We start from the raw sequence: 19892 nt of genomic DNA, 5'->3' as shown, positions 1-19892 counted from the left end.
CATGTTTTCTAATTTTCCTGCCCTCGGGACCCTTTCGCAGCTCATGAGTCTGTGCCTCATGACCCACTGACCGGTGAAAGAGTCCCAACCAGTGTTCCCTCTAAGCTGAGTTAGTGTGAGCTAGCTCACAATTTTTTAGCCTCTGGCTCCCGCATTTTTGTCTTAGCTCAGGAATGATGGCTCCAGAGCAAACTAATTTATGCAGTGGCCAAATCGCTCGCTCACAACTTTAATGCCCATAGCTCACAAAGTAGAATTTTTGCTCACAAGACCTCGCAGCTTAGAGGGAACATTGGTCCCAACCCTCCTGAATCCTGACCCACATGGCCAAACTGCCCAGGGACAGATGATGAGGAATCTCTCTTGCCCCCTCTAGTGGCCAAAGGCATCCCTGCAGTGAGATCCCAGAGGCGGAGAGGGGGTGGATCGGAGGCGATGAATCAGTTTGGGGAAGCTCCTTCCAGTTGCCAAGCGAATGTGTGCGCAACAGCCTGTTTGCTTTGGGCTAAAGAATGAGCCGAGGGAGGAGGAGGGCTGGGTGTGTCCGCTGGGAGGGAGGAAAGAGCCGGGCTTGGGAAGCTGAGAAAGTTTCCATGGCTCCTCTTTAGAGGCAGAAAGAAAGGAGAAACAAGAGGCCACCTCCTCACCTCTCCAGATCTCTCTCTTGATGTGTCACATGGAAAAATATGGGGGCGAAAGAAAGAGACCGAGCATGACACACAGACCTAGAGGGCTGACTCATTAACAGAAGCATCTGAATGTCCTTGGAGGAGGGGCCCGGGCTCAGTGGAAGAGCCTCTGCTTGGCATGCAGGAGGTCCCAGTTTCAATCCCCGGCATCTCCAGTTAAAAAGGACCCGGCAGGAGGTGATGGGAAAGACCTCCGCCTGAGACCCTGGAGAGCTGTAAAGAGGGGCTGTGGCTCAGTGGAAGAGCCTCTGCTTGGCATGCAGGAGGTCCCAGGTTCAATCCCCGGCATCTCCAGTTTAAAAGGACCTGGCAGGAGGTGACGGGAAAGACCCCAGCCTGAGACCCTGGAGAGCCGCTGTCAGTCTGGGCAGAAAAAAACTGAGCTTGATGGAGGAGGGTCTGAGTTGGCATAAGGCAACTTCATGTGTTCAAGTCTAAAAGCAAAGTATTTGTCCCAAATGGGGAATCTGAAGAACATCTCAGAAGGTTCCCAAACTCCACCTAGAAAGCTGAAATTAGGCCTGGCCCAAGACTAACCTGACTGTTAGGAGAGTCTGATGTGAGGGGAGGCATTTGTACGGATCGCACTTAAAGATAGATTGCCTCCCAAAATACTAAACTTGGGCTGTCATACTTTGGTCACAGGAATTTGCCTTATGCCAACGCAGATCCTTCTCTATCTAGCTCAGTCTTGTGCAGTGTTCCCTCTAAGCTGAGTTAGGGTGAGCTAGCTCACAGTTTTTTAGCCTCCGGCTCACCCATTTTTGCTTTAGCTCAGGAAGGAGGGCTCCAGAGCAGTGTTCCCTCTAAGCTGAGTTAGTGTGAGCTAGCTCGCAGTTTTTTAGCCTCCGGCTCACCCATTTTTGCTTTAGCTCAGGAAGGAGGGCTCCAGAGCAGTGTTCCCTCTAAGCTGAGTTAGTGTGAGCTAGCTCGCAGTTTTTTAGCCTCCAGCTCACACATCTTTGCCTTCGCTCAGGAGGGATGGCTCCGGAGCAAACTAACTGATGCAGTGGCCAAATCGCTCGCTCACCGCTTTAACGCCAGGAGCTCACCAAGTAGAATTTTTGCTCACAACACTCCACAGCTTAGAGGGAGCATTGGCGTTGTCTACTCAGACTGGCAGCGGCTCTCCAGGGTCAGATCGGCTTCCTCTCCAATGTGATCTTTCGCCTCCTCATCGTGGTTTAATTTGGCTCACTGGGCCCTTCCTGTGGAATTCTGTAAGGTGCGGGGTCAGAGATATCCTTCCGTTCGCAGATTGTGCTCTGTGGGTTTATTTGGGATTTTTTCGGGGGGGGATTGGGGGCGAATCTTATGTTTTAATAGTGGTGCAGCAAGCGGAAACGGAGACCACCCTGCCATGATGGGGGAAAGCTTTGCTGGCCGGATTTCTGCCTTTTGCTGTGGTGGTGAAAACGACTGTCAAGTCAGAGTGAATGATGGCAACTCCATAGGGTTTTCATGGCAAGGGATGAGCAGAGACGGTTTGCCACTGCCCGCCTCTGTGTATCAACCCTGGACTTCCTTGATCATCTCCCATCGAAGTAGCCTGCTTAGCTTTGGATCTGATGAGACTGGGCTACCCTGGGCCATCCAGGTCCAGGGAAGAAGAAGAAGAGGAGGAGGAGGAGGAGGAGGAGATTGGATTTATACCCCGCCCATCATTACCCAAAGGAGCATCAGAGTGGCTTACAATCTCCTCTCCCTTCCCCTCCCCAAAACAGACACCCTGTGAGCAATGTTCCCTCTAAGCTATGGAGTCCTGTGAGCACAAATTCTACTTTGTGAGCTACTGGCATTAAAGTTATGAGCAAGTAATTTGGCTACTGCATAAATTAGTTTGCTCTGGAGCCCTCCTTCCTGAGTTAAGACAAAAATGTGTGAGCCAGAGGCTAAAAAACTGTGAGCTAGCTCACACTAACTCAGCTTAGAGGGAACACTGCCTGTGAGGTCGGTGGGGCTGAGAGAGCTCTTTCGAGGACTGCCCTTGAGAGGGCAGCTCTGAGAGAACTTGTGACTGACCCAAGGTCACACCAGCAGCTGAATGTGGAGGAGCAGGGAATCGAACCCGGTTCTCCCAGTCCATGCTCCTAACCATTACACCAGACTGACTCTCAAGAGACGTTCTCTGCATGACAACCCTGGACTTCCTTAGTGATCTCCCATCCCGGCACTAACCAGGGCCCTGACCTGGATAGCCCAGGCTAGACCGATCTCTTCAGATCTTAGAAGCGAAGCAGGGTCGGCCCTGGCTAGTATTTGGATGGGAGACCAGCAAGGAAGTCCAGGGTTGCTATGCAGAGGCAGGCAATGGCAAACCCACCTCTGAAACGTCTCTTGCCTTAAAAAAGAAACAAGTCCAGCTCGCCACCTACTGTTGCATGACACTAAAAGAGCTAGAACTTCTGACTGCCAGACAATCTTAGGCTCTCCTGGCTATATAATTATCACTGACCAGGGCCAACGCAGTTTAGCTTCCAAGATCTGATGAGATCAGGCTACGCCGGACTAACCACGTCAGGGCTGCCTGCCGCGCCGCCGTTAAATGCCCAGTCGCCCCACTCAAAGCACATCTAGCAGTCCTAGAAAGGCACAGACTGGTATGCACGAATGGTCAGGCTGCGACGCTGCCATAATGCAGGCCCGGGGATGAGGCGTGCGTCCTGGGCCCAAGCAATGCTCCCTCTAAGCTGCGGAGTCCTGAGCAAAAATTCTACTTTGTGAGCTACAGGCATTCAAGTTGTGCGAGAGCGATTTGGCTGCTGCGCAGATTAGTTTGCTCGGGAGCCATCCCTTCTGCATAGATTAGTTTGCTCGGGAGCCAGTTTGGTGTAGTGGTTAAGTGTGCGGACTCTAATCTGGGAGAACCGGGTTTGATTCCCCACTCCTCCACTTGCACCTGCTGATGTGACCTTGGGTCAGTCACAAGCTCTGGCACAGCTGTCCTTGAAAAAGAGCAGTTTGTGTCAGAGCTCTCTCAGCCCCACCCACCTCACAGGGTGCCTGTTGTGGGGAGGGGGAGGGAAAGGAGTTTGTAAGCCGCTCTGAGACTCCAAGTGAAGGGTGGGGTATAAATCCAATCTCTTCTTCTTCTTCTTCTTCTTCTTCCTGAGCGAAGGCAAAAACGTGTGAGCCGGAGGCTTAAAAACCTGCAAGCTAGCTCACGCTAACTCGGCTTAGAGGGAGCACTGGGCCCAAGCCCTTCCCTGTGGCTGCTGCTGCTAATCTTTTCTGGAAATCCACAGAACCTGTCCTTTTTGGGGGGGCTGCAAACAGATGTCAGGTCTGAGCTTCCCCTTGCATTCCAGGGCCTTTGTAACCCAGTTTCCTCATGACTCAGCAGTGGAGCATCTGGGGAACGAGGGAGGAGGGTTCTGGCCAATGCAGAATCAGCCCCCCCCGGAGGGGGGTGGAGGTTGGAGTTGGCTGGTCAGAGTCTACAGGAGGGTGGGGCATGGATCTGGCCCAGCAGCTCGGTCCAAGCTGCAGGGCTGGAAGGAAAAGACTTCCACGCCGGGTAGAAACGGGGCTGCGGGTTGACCACGGCCCTGACCCAGGTGGCTGAGCCTAGCCCGATCTCATCAGATCTCAGAAGCTAAGCAGGGTCATAAGAACACCGGAAGAGCCCTGCTGGATCAGACCAGTGAGGGGCCATCCAGTCCAGCCTCCTGTCTCACACAGGGGCCAACCAGTTCCTCTGGAGGGCCAACAACAGGGCAGAGAGGCCGAGGCCTTCCCCTGAGAAGAACCCCAGAAGAGCCCTGCTGGATCAGGCCAATAGTCCATCTAGTCCAGCATCCTGTCCCACACAGTGGCCTCAACCGGTTCCTCTGGAGGGCCAGCAACATGGCCGAGGGGCCGAGGCCTTCCCCTGAGAAGAACACCAGAAGGGCCCAGCTGGATCAGACCAGTGAGGGTCCATCTAGTCCAGCCTCCTGACTCGCACAGTGGCCAACCACTTCCTCTGGAAGGGCCAAGAACCGGGCAGAGAGGCCGAGGCCTTCCCCTGAGAAGAACACCAGAAGGGCCCAGCTGGATCAGACCAGTGAGGGTCCATCTAGTCCAGCCTCCTGACTCGCACAGTGGCCAACCACTTCCTCTGGAAGGGCCAAGAACCGGGCAGAGAGGCCGAGGCCTTCCCCTGAGAAGAACACCAGAAGGGCCCAGCTGGATCAGACCAGTGAGGGTCCATCTAGTCCAGCCTCCTGACTCGCACAGTGGCCAACCACTTCCTCTGGAAGGGCCAAGAACCGGGCAGAGAGGCCGAGGCCTTCCCCTGAGAAGAACACCAGAAGGGCCCAGCTGGATCAGACCAGTGAGGGTCCATCTAGTCCAGCCTCCTGACTCGCACAGTGGCCAACCACTTCCTCTGGAAGGGCCAAGAACCGGGCAGAGAGGCCGAGGCCTTCCCCTGAGAAGAACACCAGAAGGGCCCAGCTGGATCAGACCAGTGAGGGTCCATCTAGTCCAGCCTCCTGACTCGCACAGTGGCCAACCACTTCCTCTGGAAGGGCCAAGAACCGGGCAGAGAGGCCGAGGCCTTCCCCTGAGAAGAACACCAGAAGGGCCCAGCTGGATCAGACCAGTGAGGGTCCATCTAGTCCAGCCTCCTGACTCGCACAGTGGCCAACCACTTCCTCTGGAAGGGCCAAGAACCGGGCAGAGAGGCCGAGGCCTTCCCCTGATGTTGCCTCCTGGCTCTGGGATTCGGCAGTTTAGTGCCTTTGAATATGGAGGTTCCCCTCAGTCACCATGGCTAGTAGCCACTGAGAGACTTCTCTATGAGTCTATCTCATCCCCTTTTAAAGCTGTTTACTCCTGAGGCCCCCACTATATCCTCTGGCAGCGAGTTCCGCATTTTCATCACTCTCTGTGTAAAGTAGTATTTCCTTTTGTCCGCCCTGAACCTACTGCCCGTCAGCTTCCTTGGATGCCCTCGAGTTCTAGCATTTTAGCATTTTGACTCCAATGTGACCGCAAAGAAAAAAAGTTGACTACGCCTAAAACCAGCCTACGTGGAGGAAATAAGCTGCTCTGTTCTGCTCTGTTGCCTTTAATAGTAGCTTAATGTTCGGAAATCATGGACCGCGTGTGCATTACCAGACTGAGCTGGGACTAAAGGCACAGGAGCAGTGGCCAGTACAAATACTGGCAACTCTCGTCAGGAGCCCCCAGTGAAGAATACTTATACAATAGAAGTCGTCCAAGTGGGCTAGATCATTAACTCCCCTTTCTGGTCTGGCTCTCACGCCTTTGACAGAGGCACGGCAGTCAGAAATTCCACAGGTATTGCCTCCCTGTCAGAAAGGCTCCACCTATTGAACTTTAGTGAAGATGGCCTTTGATAGCTGCACGACGGGGAATCCCACAGGTAGTGTTTCTCCTGTCCATGTCAGAAAGGCTTCACCTATTGAACTTTAGCCAAGACAGCCTTTGATAGCTACATGACAGGCGGAATCCCACAGGTAGTGTTTCCCCTGTTCCCGGTCTGTATCATAAACGGTTTCTCCTACAGAATGTTAGCCAAGATAGCTCTCCTAGGATGCCCTGACCCTTTCCAAGGAGTCATGTTTCTCTGCTGGGCCCTCGACTCCTCTAACCACATCTGCAGAGCCTACAGATGTGTGAGTGCGCGCGTTGTGCCCTGCGGGTTCAGGGGCTCCAAAATGGCCCCTCATGCAGCCACACCCTTCTCCGGGCCCTCCCTTGAGATGCAGAAGCGCACTGAACCGCCTGCCCGGGACCCCGTGTTTGCCGCATGGATTCAGAATCTGAACTAAGACAGTAAAATGAGATTTAAAAAAACTGACTCCATTTCCCCACAGAGCCAGCTGGGACTTCCGTTATGCGCAGCGGCTGCGGTTGCCAAGTTTCAGTGTGAACGAGAGCCACACGTTTTCTGAACCCCAGAGAAGGGAAGACGCACAGTGGCCACATACTGTGGAGTCCTGATTGGCCGTGGCCATCTGGGTGCACGTAGAACATGAGCTTATAACCATGAATCTTCCCTTCACATGTTCGCCGAAACGAACATCGGTGTGCCTGCCACGAATATTTGTTGCCCCGAAAATTCTGAATTCGTGGCGCCCACCCACTTGGCCTCACCGGTGTTGTCCGGCCCCACATCCCACCTCCCCCACATCCCACCTTCCCAGGCTTCCGCCCTTCATTTCCCCCCATGTGGAGACAGTGACTTCACCCTTGGCACATGCCCCATGCGCTCAGCTGCCAAAATCCCCTCCCGTTGTTCCCCATTAGTGCCTCCACTGAATGGAAACTATGTTTTTTTCCAGAGCTTGTTTTCTCTGTGGAGTGCTCTGGGGAGGAGGGAAACACAAGGGGCGGAAAGGAAGTTTTCTCCTCCTGTGCATTAATGTGCAGGGTTTGGGAGCCCTGAGATCAGGGTGCCAAACAGGCGTCAACTTACCATGTCTGCGGAGAGAGGGCGAGGTGGACCACGGCTGCTGTGGGCTGGCGGGCTGACTGTGAGCAATGGATTTCAGGGGAGGTGAGGGCTCGCCCCTCCCCTCCCCGGCCCAGCCAACGCCCTCCCTCTTGCCTGGTTTAGCAACCACTTCCCCCCTTTCCTCCCCTCCTTCAGGACAAAGCTGGACTTGCCTGTTTGGAGAACTCAAGCCCCACCCTCACTCAGGAATGTGCTGGGGAGGGGGGGAGAGAAGTTTGCTTTTCTTTCCCAGGCCTCTAATTTCTCACTGTTCTTTTTTCCTGGCAGGGCCACTGCGGTTACACCACAGGCGGAAATCCAACTGGCGAAGCGACGCCGGCGGGAGGATGCGGCGAGTGGGAAACTGTTGGATTTCTGCTCGGCGGGCAGCCGGGAAGAGGGCAGGAACGTGCGAACAGTCCGGCTGGATCGGAACCCAGGGCGATGAGGCCCGGAGTCCTGTTTCCGACGGCGGGTAGCCCAAACCACTGGAAACTGGGAGTTCACAAGGAAGGCGTGAATGGGGAAGGCCTTCCCACTGTTTTGCTAACGTACTTGATTCAGGGATATACTGCCTCTGCACCTGGAGGCTCTGTCAATAGTGTTGCCAACCTCCAGGCGGTGGCTGGAGATCTCCTGGGATGACAACTGATCTCCAGGCGACAGAGATCAGTTCTCCTGAAGAAAATGGCGGACTGGGAAGGTGGACTGGGCGCTGTGGTATTATACCCCATTGAAGTCCCTCGTCTCCCCAAACCCTGCCCTCCTTAGGTTCCAAAATCCCTGGGTCTTTCCCAACCTAGATCTGGCAACCCTATCCATCAGCGTCTTTTTGTGCTGCGGTGGCTCAACTGGTTAAGACGCTGAACTGCAGGCTGTGGAAGGTCGGTAGCTCAGCAGTTCGAGACCCGGGTGCCGCAGGACGGAGTGAGCTCCCATCTCTACTTACAGCTCCTGCCAACCTAGCAGTTCAAAAGCAAGAAATTGCAAGTAGATAAATAGGTACCACTTCAGTGGGAAGGGAACAGCGTTCCGTACGACTTGGTGTTTAGTCATGCCAGCCACATGGCCACGGAAACGTCTTCGGACAGCGCTGGCACTTCGGCTTGGAAACTGAGATGAGCACCACAACTCTAGAGTCGGACTTGACTGGCTTTCGAGCAAGGGAACCTTTACCTTTACCTTTTGTGCTACCCCTTGGGGGGGGGGGAGGAAGAAGAAGAAGGAGGAGGAGGAGATTGGATTTATACCCCGCCCTTCACTACCCGAAGGAGTCTCAGAGCGGTTTATAATCTCCTTTCCCTTCCTCTCCCCACAACAGACGCCCCTGTGAGGCAGGTGGCTCTGAGAGAGCTCTCTCGAGAACTGCCCTTGAGAGAACAGCTCTGAAAGAACTTGTGGCTGACCCAAGGTCACCCCAGCAGCTGCATGTGGAAGGAGTGGGGGAATCAAACCCAGGTTCTCCCAGATTAGAGTCCGCGCTCCCAGCCACTGTACCAAACTGGTTAACAGTCAGACTTCAGCATTCCAGGCCCAGACACCATTTCTTGTTCCCTGTTCACAGGAAATCGGGGGCAACCTGACACCGCTGCCGCCGCATTATATCATTTCCTTGATTTCTTGGCCTTAAGCAGGGGAATGCTGCCAAGAAAAGGCCTCAGACTCAAGGCCTGAAACTTCCCCCTGCCGTCTTTTTTATTTTGTAAACTTCAGCCTGGGGGGGAAGAGCCCTGGAGCATTTGGAAGCTGGCGCACTGGCCCCAAGAAAAGCCTGTTTCGTGGTGTTTTTTTGGATTTTGATTTTGGACTTGTGTGGCAGAAAGCAACTTTTGGCAAACCTCTTCTGCCAGAGCATGGCACCCAAATAGGTCAGTAAGAGCTCAGACATCCAGCATCGGGTTGTCAACTCTAGATTGCTAAATTCCAGGAGATTTGGGAGTGGAAACTGGAGAGGGTGGAGTTTGTGGAGGGGAGGGACGTCAGAAGGATACAATATCATCAAGTCCGACCTCCCAAACAGCCATTTTCTCTAGGTAAACTCATGTCAGAAGAAGAAGAAGAGGAGGAGGAAGAGGAGGGGATTGGGTTGATACCCCACCCTTCACTACCCAAAGGAGTCTCAGAGTGGCTCACAGTCTCCTTCCCCTTCCCCTTCCCCTCCCCACAACAGACACCCTGTGAGGTAGGCGGGGCTGAGAGAGCTCTTGACAGAACGGCCCTTTAGAGAACTTGTGATTGACCCAAGGTCACACTAGCAGCTGCATATGGATTTATACTCCACCCTTCACTACCCAAAGGAGTCTCAGAGTGGCTCACAGTCTCCTTCCCCTTCCCCTCCCCACAACAGACACCCTGTGAGGTAGGTGGGGCTGAGAGAGCTCTCTCGAGGACTGCCCTTGAGAGAACAGCTCTGAGGGAACTTGCAAGTGGCCCAAGGTCACACCAGCAGCTGCATGTGGAGGAGTGGGGAATCAAACCCGGTTCTCCCAGAGTAGAGTCCATGCTCCTGACCACTACACCAAACTGTCTGGAGATCAGTTAGAATTCTGGGAGCTCCCCAGGCCCCACCTGCAAATTGGCAACTGTAAGCATATTGTGGCAGTTGGAGTGTTGGACTAAAAACAGGGAGACCTGAATTCAAATGCCCACTCGGCTAGAAAACTCACTTGGTGACCTTGGGCTGAACATTCTCTCTAGTCTGTCCTACCTCACAGGGTTGTTGTGGATTATAAAGCGTTCCAGAGAGTATTCCGGAGAGCTTTTTGCTGATTTGTACAGACTCTCTGGTAAAGATGAAGGCTGTATGTTTTGTAATGAGGGTGCTACAGGCAATTCCTTTGACTTCTGCTGTTGGGTGCTTTAAGATTGGCTGGCTTTTAATACCATTTTTGATCCTGTTGGCACACTTGGAAGACGAAGAAGAGGAGGAGGAAGAGGAGGAGGATTTATACCCCACAATTCCCTACCCGAAGGAGTCTCAAGAGTCCCTTGCTCTCCCCACAACAGACACCCTATGTGGTAGGTGGGGCTGAGAGAACTCCTGAGAGAACTGCCCTTGAGAGAACAGCTCTGAAGGAACTTGTGACTAATCTGAGGTCACGCCAGCAGCTGCATGTGGAGAAGGAGTGGGGAATCAAACCCGGTTCTCCCAGACCAGAGTCCGCGCTCCTAACTACTACACCAAACTGGCCCTGATTCATACACATAGGGGAAGAAGAGGAGGAGGAGGAGACTGGACTTATACCCCACCCTTCACTACCCAAAGGCGTCTCAGAGCGGCTTACAAACTCCTTTCCCTTCCCCTCCCCACAACAGACACCCTGTGAGGTGGGTGGGGCTGAGAGAGCTCTTGACAGAAACGGCTCTTTTTCAAGAACAGCTCTTATCAGAACTACGGCTTGCCCGAGGTCATCCAGCAGGTGCAAGTTGAGGAGTGGGGAATCAAACCCGGCTCTCCCAGATCAGAGTCCGCGCTCCTAACCACTGCACCAAACTGGCCCTCTAAGCCGTCTTGAGACCTCTGGGAATCAAAGGGAAAATGCAAATATTTTAACTAAATATACAAACACAAATATTTTAAATAAATATATATTTTTAATGATGTCATCTAGAATAGCTGGTGATCGAGATGTCTGTGCCGATATGGATTTCTTTGCTCGCTCCGCCTGGTCCGGTATCCTGTTTGCATTAGCGGTGAGCCAGATACCTCTGGGAAGCATGTGAACAGTGCAGCAAGGGATGACCCCTCCCATCACCTGGCCCTCAGAGGTAGACGACTCCTAGACATGGAAGTTCCAATTAAAGGCACAAACACTTGGTGTTCAAGGCATGAGGCTATTGCTAAGCACCAGGGCTCTTTTTTGGCAGGAACGCACAGGAATGGAGTTCCGGCTGGCTCCAAGGTTGGCCACGCCCAGCAGGGACTCATTAGCATAATAGGCCACACCCAACAGCAGAAACTCATTCGGATTGGCTACATTAGGGGTGTGTGGCCTAACATGCAAAGGAGTTCCTGCTACAAAAAAAGCTCTGGGTTTTGACAACAAACAAGGTAAACAGAATAACAAGCAAAAGGTGGGTGTGGCTGGATGACCACACTTCTGGTAACATGGGGGTGCGGCCTAATGTGCTAATGAGCTGTGCGGTCAGGGGTGTGGCCTAATATGCTAATGAGTTTCTGCTGTTGGGTGTGGCCTATTATGCTAATGAGTTCCTGCTGGGCTTTTTCTACACAAAGAGCCCTGCTAAGCACTCTAGTGCAAACCAATCCATTGGTCAGGCCACACCTGGGCTTTTGTGTGCAGTTCAGGCGGCCTCCCTTCAAAAAGGATGTGGACCGAATGGAGCGGGTGCAGAGGAGAGCGACGAGGATGATCGGGGGCCTGGAGTCCAAGAAACCCTACGAGGAAAGGCCGAGGGACTTGGGAAACGTTCAATCGGAAATAATCAGCTAAATCTCAAGTCTGCCGTTCCAGTTATAACAAGGCGCTTCCCGTGATACTCTGGGCTGCACGGTTCAATTTTAAACACTGCGTTTGAGCTGAATACGAAGGTTCCAGATCAGTCACCCTTTCTTTTCACTGACAGGCAATGCTCCCTCTAAGCTGTGGAGTCGTGTGAGCAAAAATCCCACTTTGTGAGTGACTGGCATGAAAGTTGTGAGCGAGCCATTTGGCTGCTGCATGAATCAGTTTGCTCGGGAGCCCTCCTTCCCGAGCTAAAACAAAAATGTAGGAGCCGGAGGCCAAAAAGCAACGAGCTAGCTCACACGACTCCACAGCTTAGAGGGAACACTGCTTGCAGGACGCTTTTCTTTTTAAGGGCGGGCAGAAGTTCATCAGGGGAAGCCTTTCCCGGTACAGTTCCCACTCTGCACTCATGCCGGACTGGTTAACTCAGGAATTTTGCAGTGACTCATCCCAGTTTCTGCCACTGCTTGTTCCTTGCCTGGCCCAGTCCGGGCCTGGAATGAACAGTACTTTCCCAAGTTCTTCAAAAAGTTCTTCGGCAGGGGAGTGTCTTTCTTCTTAGTCAGGGATCTCCCTCTTTTCATGCCCCCCGCTTCCCCAAGCAACAGGGAAGTTCCAGAGAGGAATCTCTAGAGAGGAGAGCTTCGAGGGCCTTTTATGATACAAAAGATTCAAAGGACAAAATTGGGGATTGTACTTTGTCTACGGAAGGGCCTAGGATATTGGGATTGACCCTGGTCAACAGGGAGCGGCCACACTTGCGTGCTATTCTCCATGCCCCCTCAATCTTGTCTGCAAGATTGCGTCAGAGAACACTGTCATGCAGCTGTTGCCATGAAAAGGTTTCTTCACCGCTTCTGTAACTGTCCTCTTCAGCCACCAGATTGCGAGAGTCTTTTGCGATGATGCATAACCAGGATGCTTGCATGAAACGTTTCCCGGTGGGGAAAGCTACTTCAGTGTGATTTTGGGGAAGGATCACTGAGTGATCTTAGGCCACTAGCTCTTTGGGGAGGGGCCGTGGCTCAGTAGTAGAGCCTCCTGGTGGGTATGCAGAAGGTCCCAGGTTCAACCCCCAGCAACTCCGGTTAAAAGGACCAAGCAGTTGTTGTTGTTGTTCAGTCGCACAGTCGAGTCCGACTCTTCGCGACCCCACGGACAAGATTACGCCAGGACCTCCTGTCTTCCGCCGTCCTCTGAAGTTTGCTCAACTTCATCTTCGTTGCATCTATGACACTGTCTAACCATCTCATCCTTTGCCGTCCCCGTCGTCTTTGACCTTCAGTCTTTCCCAGCATCAGGGTCTTCTCCAGGGAGTGCTCCCTTCTCATTGGGGGGCCAAAGTATTTGAGCTTCAGTTTCATTATCCGGCCTTCCAGGGAACAGTCAGGGTTGATTTCTTTTAGGATTGACTGATTTGATCTCCTGGCAGTCCAAGGGACTCTCAAGAGTCTTCTCCAGCACCATAGTTCAAAAGAATCTATACTTCGGCACTCGGCCTTCCTTCTAGTCCAACTCTTGCAGCCATACATGACTACTGGGAATACCACTGCTTTGACCATGCAGACTTTTGTTGGCAGGGTGATGTCTCCAATGCTCCCTCTAAGCCATGGACCCCTGTGAGCAAAAATTCTACTTTGGGAGCCACTGGCATTAAAGCTGTGAGCAAGTGATTTGACTGCTGCATAAATTAGTTTGCTCTGGAGCCATCCTTCCTGAGCCAAGACAAAAATGTATGAGCCGGAGGCTAAGAAACTGTGAGCTAGCTCACTCTAACTCAGCTTAGAGGGAACACTGGATGTCTCTACTTTTTATCACACTGTTTAGGTTCGCCATCACTTTCCTCCCAAGGAGCAGGCGTCTTTCTAATTTCATGGCTGCTGTCACAGTCGGCGGTGATCTGAGATCCCAGGAACATGAAGTCTGTCACTACTTCCACGACTTCCCCTTCTATTTGCCAAGGAGTGATGGGGCCGGATTCCATGATCTTAGTTTTTTTGACGTTGAGCTTCAAGCCCACTTTTGCGCTCTTTTACTCTAAGAAAGAGGCTCTTAAGGTCCTCTTCACTTTCTGCCATTCGAGTGGTATCCTCTGCCTTGGTAGGTGATGGGAAAGACCTCGGCCTGAGACCCTGGAGAGCTGCTGCCAGTCTGAACGGACAGTACTGACCTTGATGGACCAAGAGTTGAGCATCTGCTTGGCATCTGTCAGCCACAGGTAGCGTCACACTGATGCGGCGGAGGAAGACCCACCTTAGAATCAGGGTTCCTTGGGCATTTGCATCCGTTCATTAATCAGCTCTAAATCAGCCTTTTTGCTGCAAAGCAATGTTACTCTACATTGGGGGAGAATGGGGCCATGATCCCCTCCACTTTTAGCGCAGCCACAGGTACCTACCTTTCTGTCATTTCTCTGGATCTTCCGGGTTCCCCCCCTTGTTATCGTTTTCTCTGATCAGCTCTAAATCAGCCCTTCCCTCTACAGAATTAGCATGTAGACGAAGATATAATCGTGTATGTACTCTCGGGGTCATTTTGTAGAAAAAGAGGTGCAGGAGCTCATTAGCAGAGCTCATTAGCATAACTTATATCTGTTCCTTGGGGGGTGGTGGTGGAAAAATCAGACAAATGAACAAGATTTTATCGTGTCTAGTTATACTTGTCTTCAAGCAGAGGGAAGGCTGGTTGCCAACGAGTCTGGAGAAAAGGGCCCTGTCCCTTTAAGAGAGGCTTAATGGGATACTGTTTCCCAGGTGATGTCATGGGTCTCCCCTTTCCACAGCTGAAGCCTTTGTTAAAGCGACAGGACACTTTTCTCCAGACCCGTCGGCAACTCTAGGCAGGCAACTGGTTTTTCAGAAACTGGACTCCTTCAGTTTGGTGTGGTGGTTAAGTGCGCGGACTCTAATCTGGGAGAACCGGGTTTGATTCCCCACTCCTCCACTTGCACCTGCTGGATGACCTTGGGCAAGCCGTAGTTCTGATAAGAGCTGTTCTTGAAAAAGAGCCGTTTTTGTCAAGAGCTCTCTCAGCCCCACCGACCTCACAGGGTGTCTGTTGTGGGAAGGGGGAGGGAAAGGAGTTTGTAAACCACTATGAGAATCCAAGTGAAGGGCGGGGTATAAATCCAATCTCTTCATCTTCTTCTTCAATTTCATGTCATTTACGTTTTGATCTGAAATGGTATTTTGTTTTATGATTTCATCTATCACCTTTCTAGGCTGTCCCTCTATCCAAGGAACTCAGGGCAGCTGACACATTTCCGAACTGTTCCGTTCCAGTCTCCTAATCTGGGAGAGCTGGGTTTGATTCTCCACTCCTCCACATGCAGCTGCTGGTGTGACCTTGGGTCAGTCACAAGTTCTCTCAGTTTGAGAGCCAGTTTGGTGTCATGGGAGAACCGGGATTGATTCCCCACTCCTCCACTTGCACCTGGCTGGATGACCTTGGGCAAGATAGTTCTGATAAGAGCTGTCCTTGAAAAAAGAGGAGTTTCTGTCAAGAGCACTCTCAGCCCCACTGACCTCACATAATGTATGTTGTGGGGAGGGGAAGGGAAAGGAGTTTGTAAGCCACTCTGAGACACCTTTCAGTAGTGAAGGGCGGGGTATAAATCCAATCTCTTCTTCTCCTCTCAGAGTTGTTCTCTCAAGAGCAGTCCTCGAAAGAGCTCTCTCAGCCCCACCTACCTCACATGGTGTCTGTTGTGGGGAGGGGAAGGGAAAGGAGAATGTAAGCTGATCTGAGGCTCCTTCGTGTAGTGAAGGGTGGGGTGTAAATACAACTTTCCTCCTCCTCCTCCACAACCTTGTAGGGTAGGCTAGGCTAGGCTATGAGATAATTTCTTGGCTGAGCGGGGATTTGAATGGAGGTTCCACCAGTCTTACTCAGTACTCTAGCCACGACACTAGACTGGATCTTACAGGTAACAAATTCAGCATTTGGTGAACATAAGAGCATAAGAGAACATAAGAGAAGCCAATATTGGATCAGGCCAATGGCCCATCCAGTCCAACACTCTGTCACACAGTGGCCAAAACTCCCAGGTGCCATCAGGAGGTCCAGCAGTGGGGCCAGGACACTAGAAGCCCTCCCACTGTTGCCCCCCCCAAGCACCAAGAATACAGAGCATCCCTTGCCCCAGACTGAGAATTCCTGTCTATACTGTGTGGCTCATAGCCACTGATGGACCTCTGCTCCACATGTTTATCCAATTCCCTCTTGAAGCCGTCCATGCTTGTAGCTGCTGCCACCTCCTGTGGCAGTGAATTCCATGTGTTAATCACTCTCTGGGTGAAGAAGGACTTCCTTTTATCCGTTCTGACCGACTGCTCGTGGAGTGCCCACGAGTTCTTGTATAGTGAGAAAGGGAGAAAAGGACTTCTTTCTCAACCTGCTCTATCCCCACGCATAATCTTATAAACCTCGATCATGTCACCCCTCAGCCGTCGTTTCTCCAACCAGTCTGAGGGTTGTGGGTGAGGATGCTACGAAGCCAGCTGTGGCGACGCATCACTTCTGGCAGAAAGCAAACAAAACCGAAAGTGACATAGGGTATCTCTAGTAATCACTGGAAACTCCGTAGTAAAACCATAGAGTTTCCAGCAATTCCTAGAACAACCATATGTCACTTTTCTTCTTCTTCTGGGAGTGGTTTAGCACTGTATGTGACACTGTGGGTTTTAAAAATAACCCCGTTCCCATTACTGGTCCGAGTGCGGTGGGCAACAGATGCAGGAAGCAGGAGGGAATGGGACCCCGATTGGGTAGACTTAAATAGAACATTGGGGGAAGGGATACTAGGGTTACCAGCCTCCAGGTGGGGCCTGGGGATCGCCTGCTTTTACAACTGATCTCCAGCTGACAGAGATCAGAAAATGGCTGCTTTGAAGGGTGGACTCGATGGCATTGGACCATGCTGAGGCCCCTCCCCTCCACAAACCGCGCCCTCTCCTGGCTCCACCCCCAAAGTCTCCAGGTATTTCTCAAGGCAGACCTGGAAACCCTATATACTTATGTTAAATGGCTGACTTGAGTGAGGCAAGAGATCTCTAAGTGTGGTAGAGGCAAATGGAATCTTCTGGAAAAATCCTAGGGGGGATCCAAAAGGTGAAGGCCCCATGTGTTGGGTAGAAAAGCAGAATATCTCCCAAGGATGTTTTATTGATAAACAGAAGCTTAGAGAGGGGAAAGGGACAGAGCAGGCCACAAATGGTTGTGGAAGGGTCCCCTGATTAAGAAAAAGAAGACGAAGTAGAAGAAGAGATTGGATTTATACCTCACCCTTCACTACCAACGCTCCCTCTAAGCCGTGGAGTCTCGTGAGCAAAAATTCTACTTTGTGAGCTACTGGCACTAAAGTTGTGAGCAGGTGATTTGGCTACTGCATAAATTAGTTTGTCCTGGAGCCCTCCTTCCTGAGCAAAGAGAAAAATGTGGGTGCCGGAGGTTAAAAAACTGTGAGCTAGCTCACACTAACTCAGCTTAGATGGAACACTGTTCACTACCCGAAGGAGTCTCAGAGCGGCTGACAAACTCCTTTCCCTCCCCCTCCCCACAACAGACACCCTGTGAGGTAGGCGGGGCTGAGAGAGCTCTGAGACAACTACTCTTTCAAGAACAGCTCTGAGAGAACGATGGCTTGCCCAAGGTCATCCATCAGCTGCAAGGGGAGGAGTGGGGAATCAAACCCGGTTCTCCCAGATTAGAGTCTGTACACTTAACCACAACACCAAACTGGCTCCCAAACTGGCTCTTAGCAGATCGTCTCCAGCCACGTTCCAGATTCTAATCGCTTGAAGGCTCATAGGGCAAGGAGACCAATGAGCCATTTCATGTTATTAATCTGACACCCGTGAGTACGCCATATCAGTGCCCTGGAGGCTGGAACGAGGAAGTATTTTCAGGAAAAGGATAACACAGATTTGTGCGTGGTGATCGTGAGTCGATTTAGGACTTTTTAGTGCAGGAGTCCCCAACCTTTTTAAACCTGTGGGCACCACTGGAATTCTGACATGGGGTGATGGGCACAGCTGTAAACTGGTTCCCATAACTTACCTTTAGTTGCCCGGTGGAGATCCTTGTGCTGTGGTGGCGGCTGCTGCCAAAGCAACGTTTTTCAAAATCTGTACAGCCAATTACCGCTCCAGGGGCCAATCAGAAGCTCTGCTAGCAGGCCCGTAGCTACGGTGGGGTTTGGGGGGGCTCCGCCCCCTTTCTTAAAGGCGCAGCCCCACAAGAATTTCTCCTGTAGATGCTTTCTTCAATCATTTTAAAACATTTTAAAAAGGTTTTAAAGCCATTTTATTGAAGAACGAATTTTATGATTGTACTACGCCGCCAAAATCAGCTAGTAATATAAAAAAAAAAACGAAACTTCACATGCATGCTTGATCTTCATCGTCCCTCTTCTTTCTTCTCCCAAACTTATTACTAAATAATATTCATAAAGCTTTCAAACAATCTTAGCTCATTACAGTAATTTACAATGTATTAACAACTGGTCTTGAACCAAATTATAATTATAATCAATGTTCCCTCTAAGCTGTGGAGTCTTGTGAGCAAAAGTTCTACTTTGTGAGCTACGGGCATTAAAGTTGTGAGCGAGCAGTTTGGCTACTGCATAAATTAGTTTGCTCTGGAGACATCCTTCCTGAGCCGAGACAAATATGTGTGAGCCAGGGGCTAAAAAACTGTGAGCTGGCTCACACTCACTCAGCTTAGAGGGAACACTGATTATAATTCATCTCAGGCCTCGGAGGCCTCAAAGGTCAGGAGGGTAGAAACCCTCCTTCCGAGGGCCGTTTAGTCCTGGGGGGAACATACCCAGACCTTCACCACGACCCCACCACTCATTAGCATGGAGGATTATTCTATATTACCCGAATCCTCAACTTCTTATATTGAGTCCACACTCTCTTCAAAACCTTCGTGGTCTTCCGGAGTACAGACTCTAGTCGTTTTAGCTGACGCAAGAGGTGAACATTCTTTCCTCTTGCCAGCTCTGTTTTCTTTGGATTCAGAAGGGGAAGGATTTAAAGCATTTTAAAAGGTGTGCACTCCTTTTATGCAGAGTGGGGTGCTGTAGTTGACTGACTATGATTATTAACTGATTATTGTTATTGTTTTAAATTGTAAATCTGCATTCACTGCAGATATACACATTGGTACCAATGCTCAGGGGTCGTTTCGTAGAAAAAGAGCTAGGGGAACTCATTAGCATAACTCATTCTTCTCCTGCCTCCTCCTGGCTGAATGAGGGCCGGAAGCGGGGCGGCCGGAAGCAGGGGGCGGGGCTTCGTCATGTGCCCCGCCCCCGTACCTCACCCGGGGGAACTGCAATCCCCCGCAATCCCCCCCGAAATGACCTCTGCCAATGCTCCCTCTGAGCTGTGGAGTCTTGTGAGCAAAAGCTCTACTTTGTGAGCTACTGCATACATTAGTTTCCTCTGGAGCCCTCCTTCCTGAGCTAAGACAAACATGGGTGAGCTGGAGGCTAAAAAACTGTGAGCTAGCTCACACTGACTCACCTTAGAGGGAACACTGGTTGGTACTTGCCCTGAGCCTACAATGCGGGGAGGTTAGGAAGGATATAAGTTGAATGAAATGAATGAATGAATGATTCCCACACTGAGCAAAGGGGTTGGAGTAGGTGACCTCTAGGATCCCTTCTAACTCTGTGTCAAGAAACTGGTCTCCCTTAAGAGAGTTTTTCTGCCTCAGGGTCAGCTTTCTTGACTCTAGAAGTCATCACCCCCCCCCACCTGCTGTTATCAGAGTTGTTGCTCAGGCTGGCAGAAGTGATTAACTGGCAGCAGCTGAGAACTCTCATCTAAAGTGGTTGACAGCTTGCACTTTAGAGATCTCTCCCGCTAACGGCTTTCTATTGGCTAAATGGCTTTTCTTCCTGCACTGAGGACTTCAGCCCCACCCGCACCAGAAAAAAAAATTGCACCACAAACCACAAAATCCCTGGCTACGGGCCTGTCTGATAGGTTAAAGCCACACCTATCTCCATTCCCTTTCAAAAAATACTTGGCGGGCACCACAAAAGGTGTTGGCGGGTGACATGGTGAAGAAGAAGAAGGAGGAGGAGGAGAAGAGGAGGAGGAGGAGGAGGAAGAGGAGGAGGAGGAGATTGGATTTATACCCCACCCTTCACTCAGAGTCTCAGAGCGGCTTACAAACTCCTTCACTCGGAGTCTCAGAGCGGCTTACAAACTCCTTTCCCCTTCCCCTCCCCATAACAGACACCCTGTGAGGTAGGCGGGGCTGAGAGAGCTCTCCCGA

The 19892-nt window shown here is 51.5% G+C and overlaps 1 protein-coding gene across 1 annotated transcript in view; it reads right to left on the bottom strand.

Annotated features, from left to right (window-relative positions):
* Window positions 1-7243, bottom strand: part of LOC107126261 (protein S100-A11-like) — a 12746-nt gene extending 5503 nt beyond the window's left edge. The window contains exon 1 of the mRNA XM_015429803.1: window positions 7117-7243. Coding sequence (XP_015285289.1) covers window positions 7117-7119 — 3 coding nt within the window. The 5' untranslated portion in view covers window positions 7120-7243. The remainder of the gene's footprint in view (window positions 1-7116) is intronic.
* Window positions 7244-19892: the final 12649 nt, after the last annotated feature.

The sequence above is a fragment of the Gekko japonicus genome, unplaced genomic scaffold (assembly GCF_001447785.1).
Source record: "Gekko japonicus isolate JY-2015 unplaced genomic scaffold, Gekko_japonicus_V1.1 scaffold1096, whole genome shotgun sequence".
Lineage (NCBI taxonomy): Eukaryota > Metazoa > Chordata > Lepidosauria > Squamata > Gekkonidae > Gekko > Gekko japonicus.
Note: the sequence above shows the minus strand (reverse complement) of the source record. Positions and strands in the feature narration are given on the sequence as shown.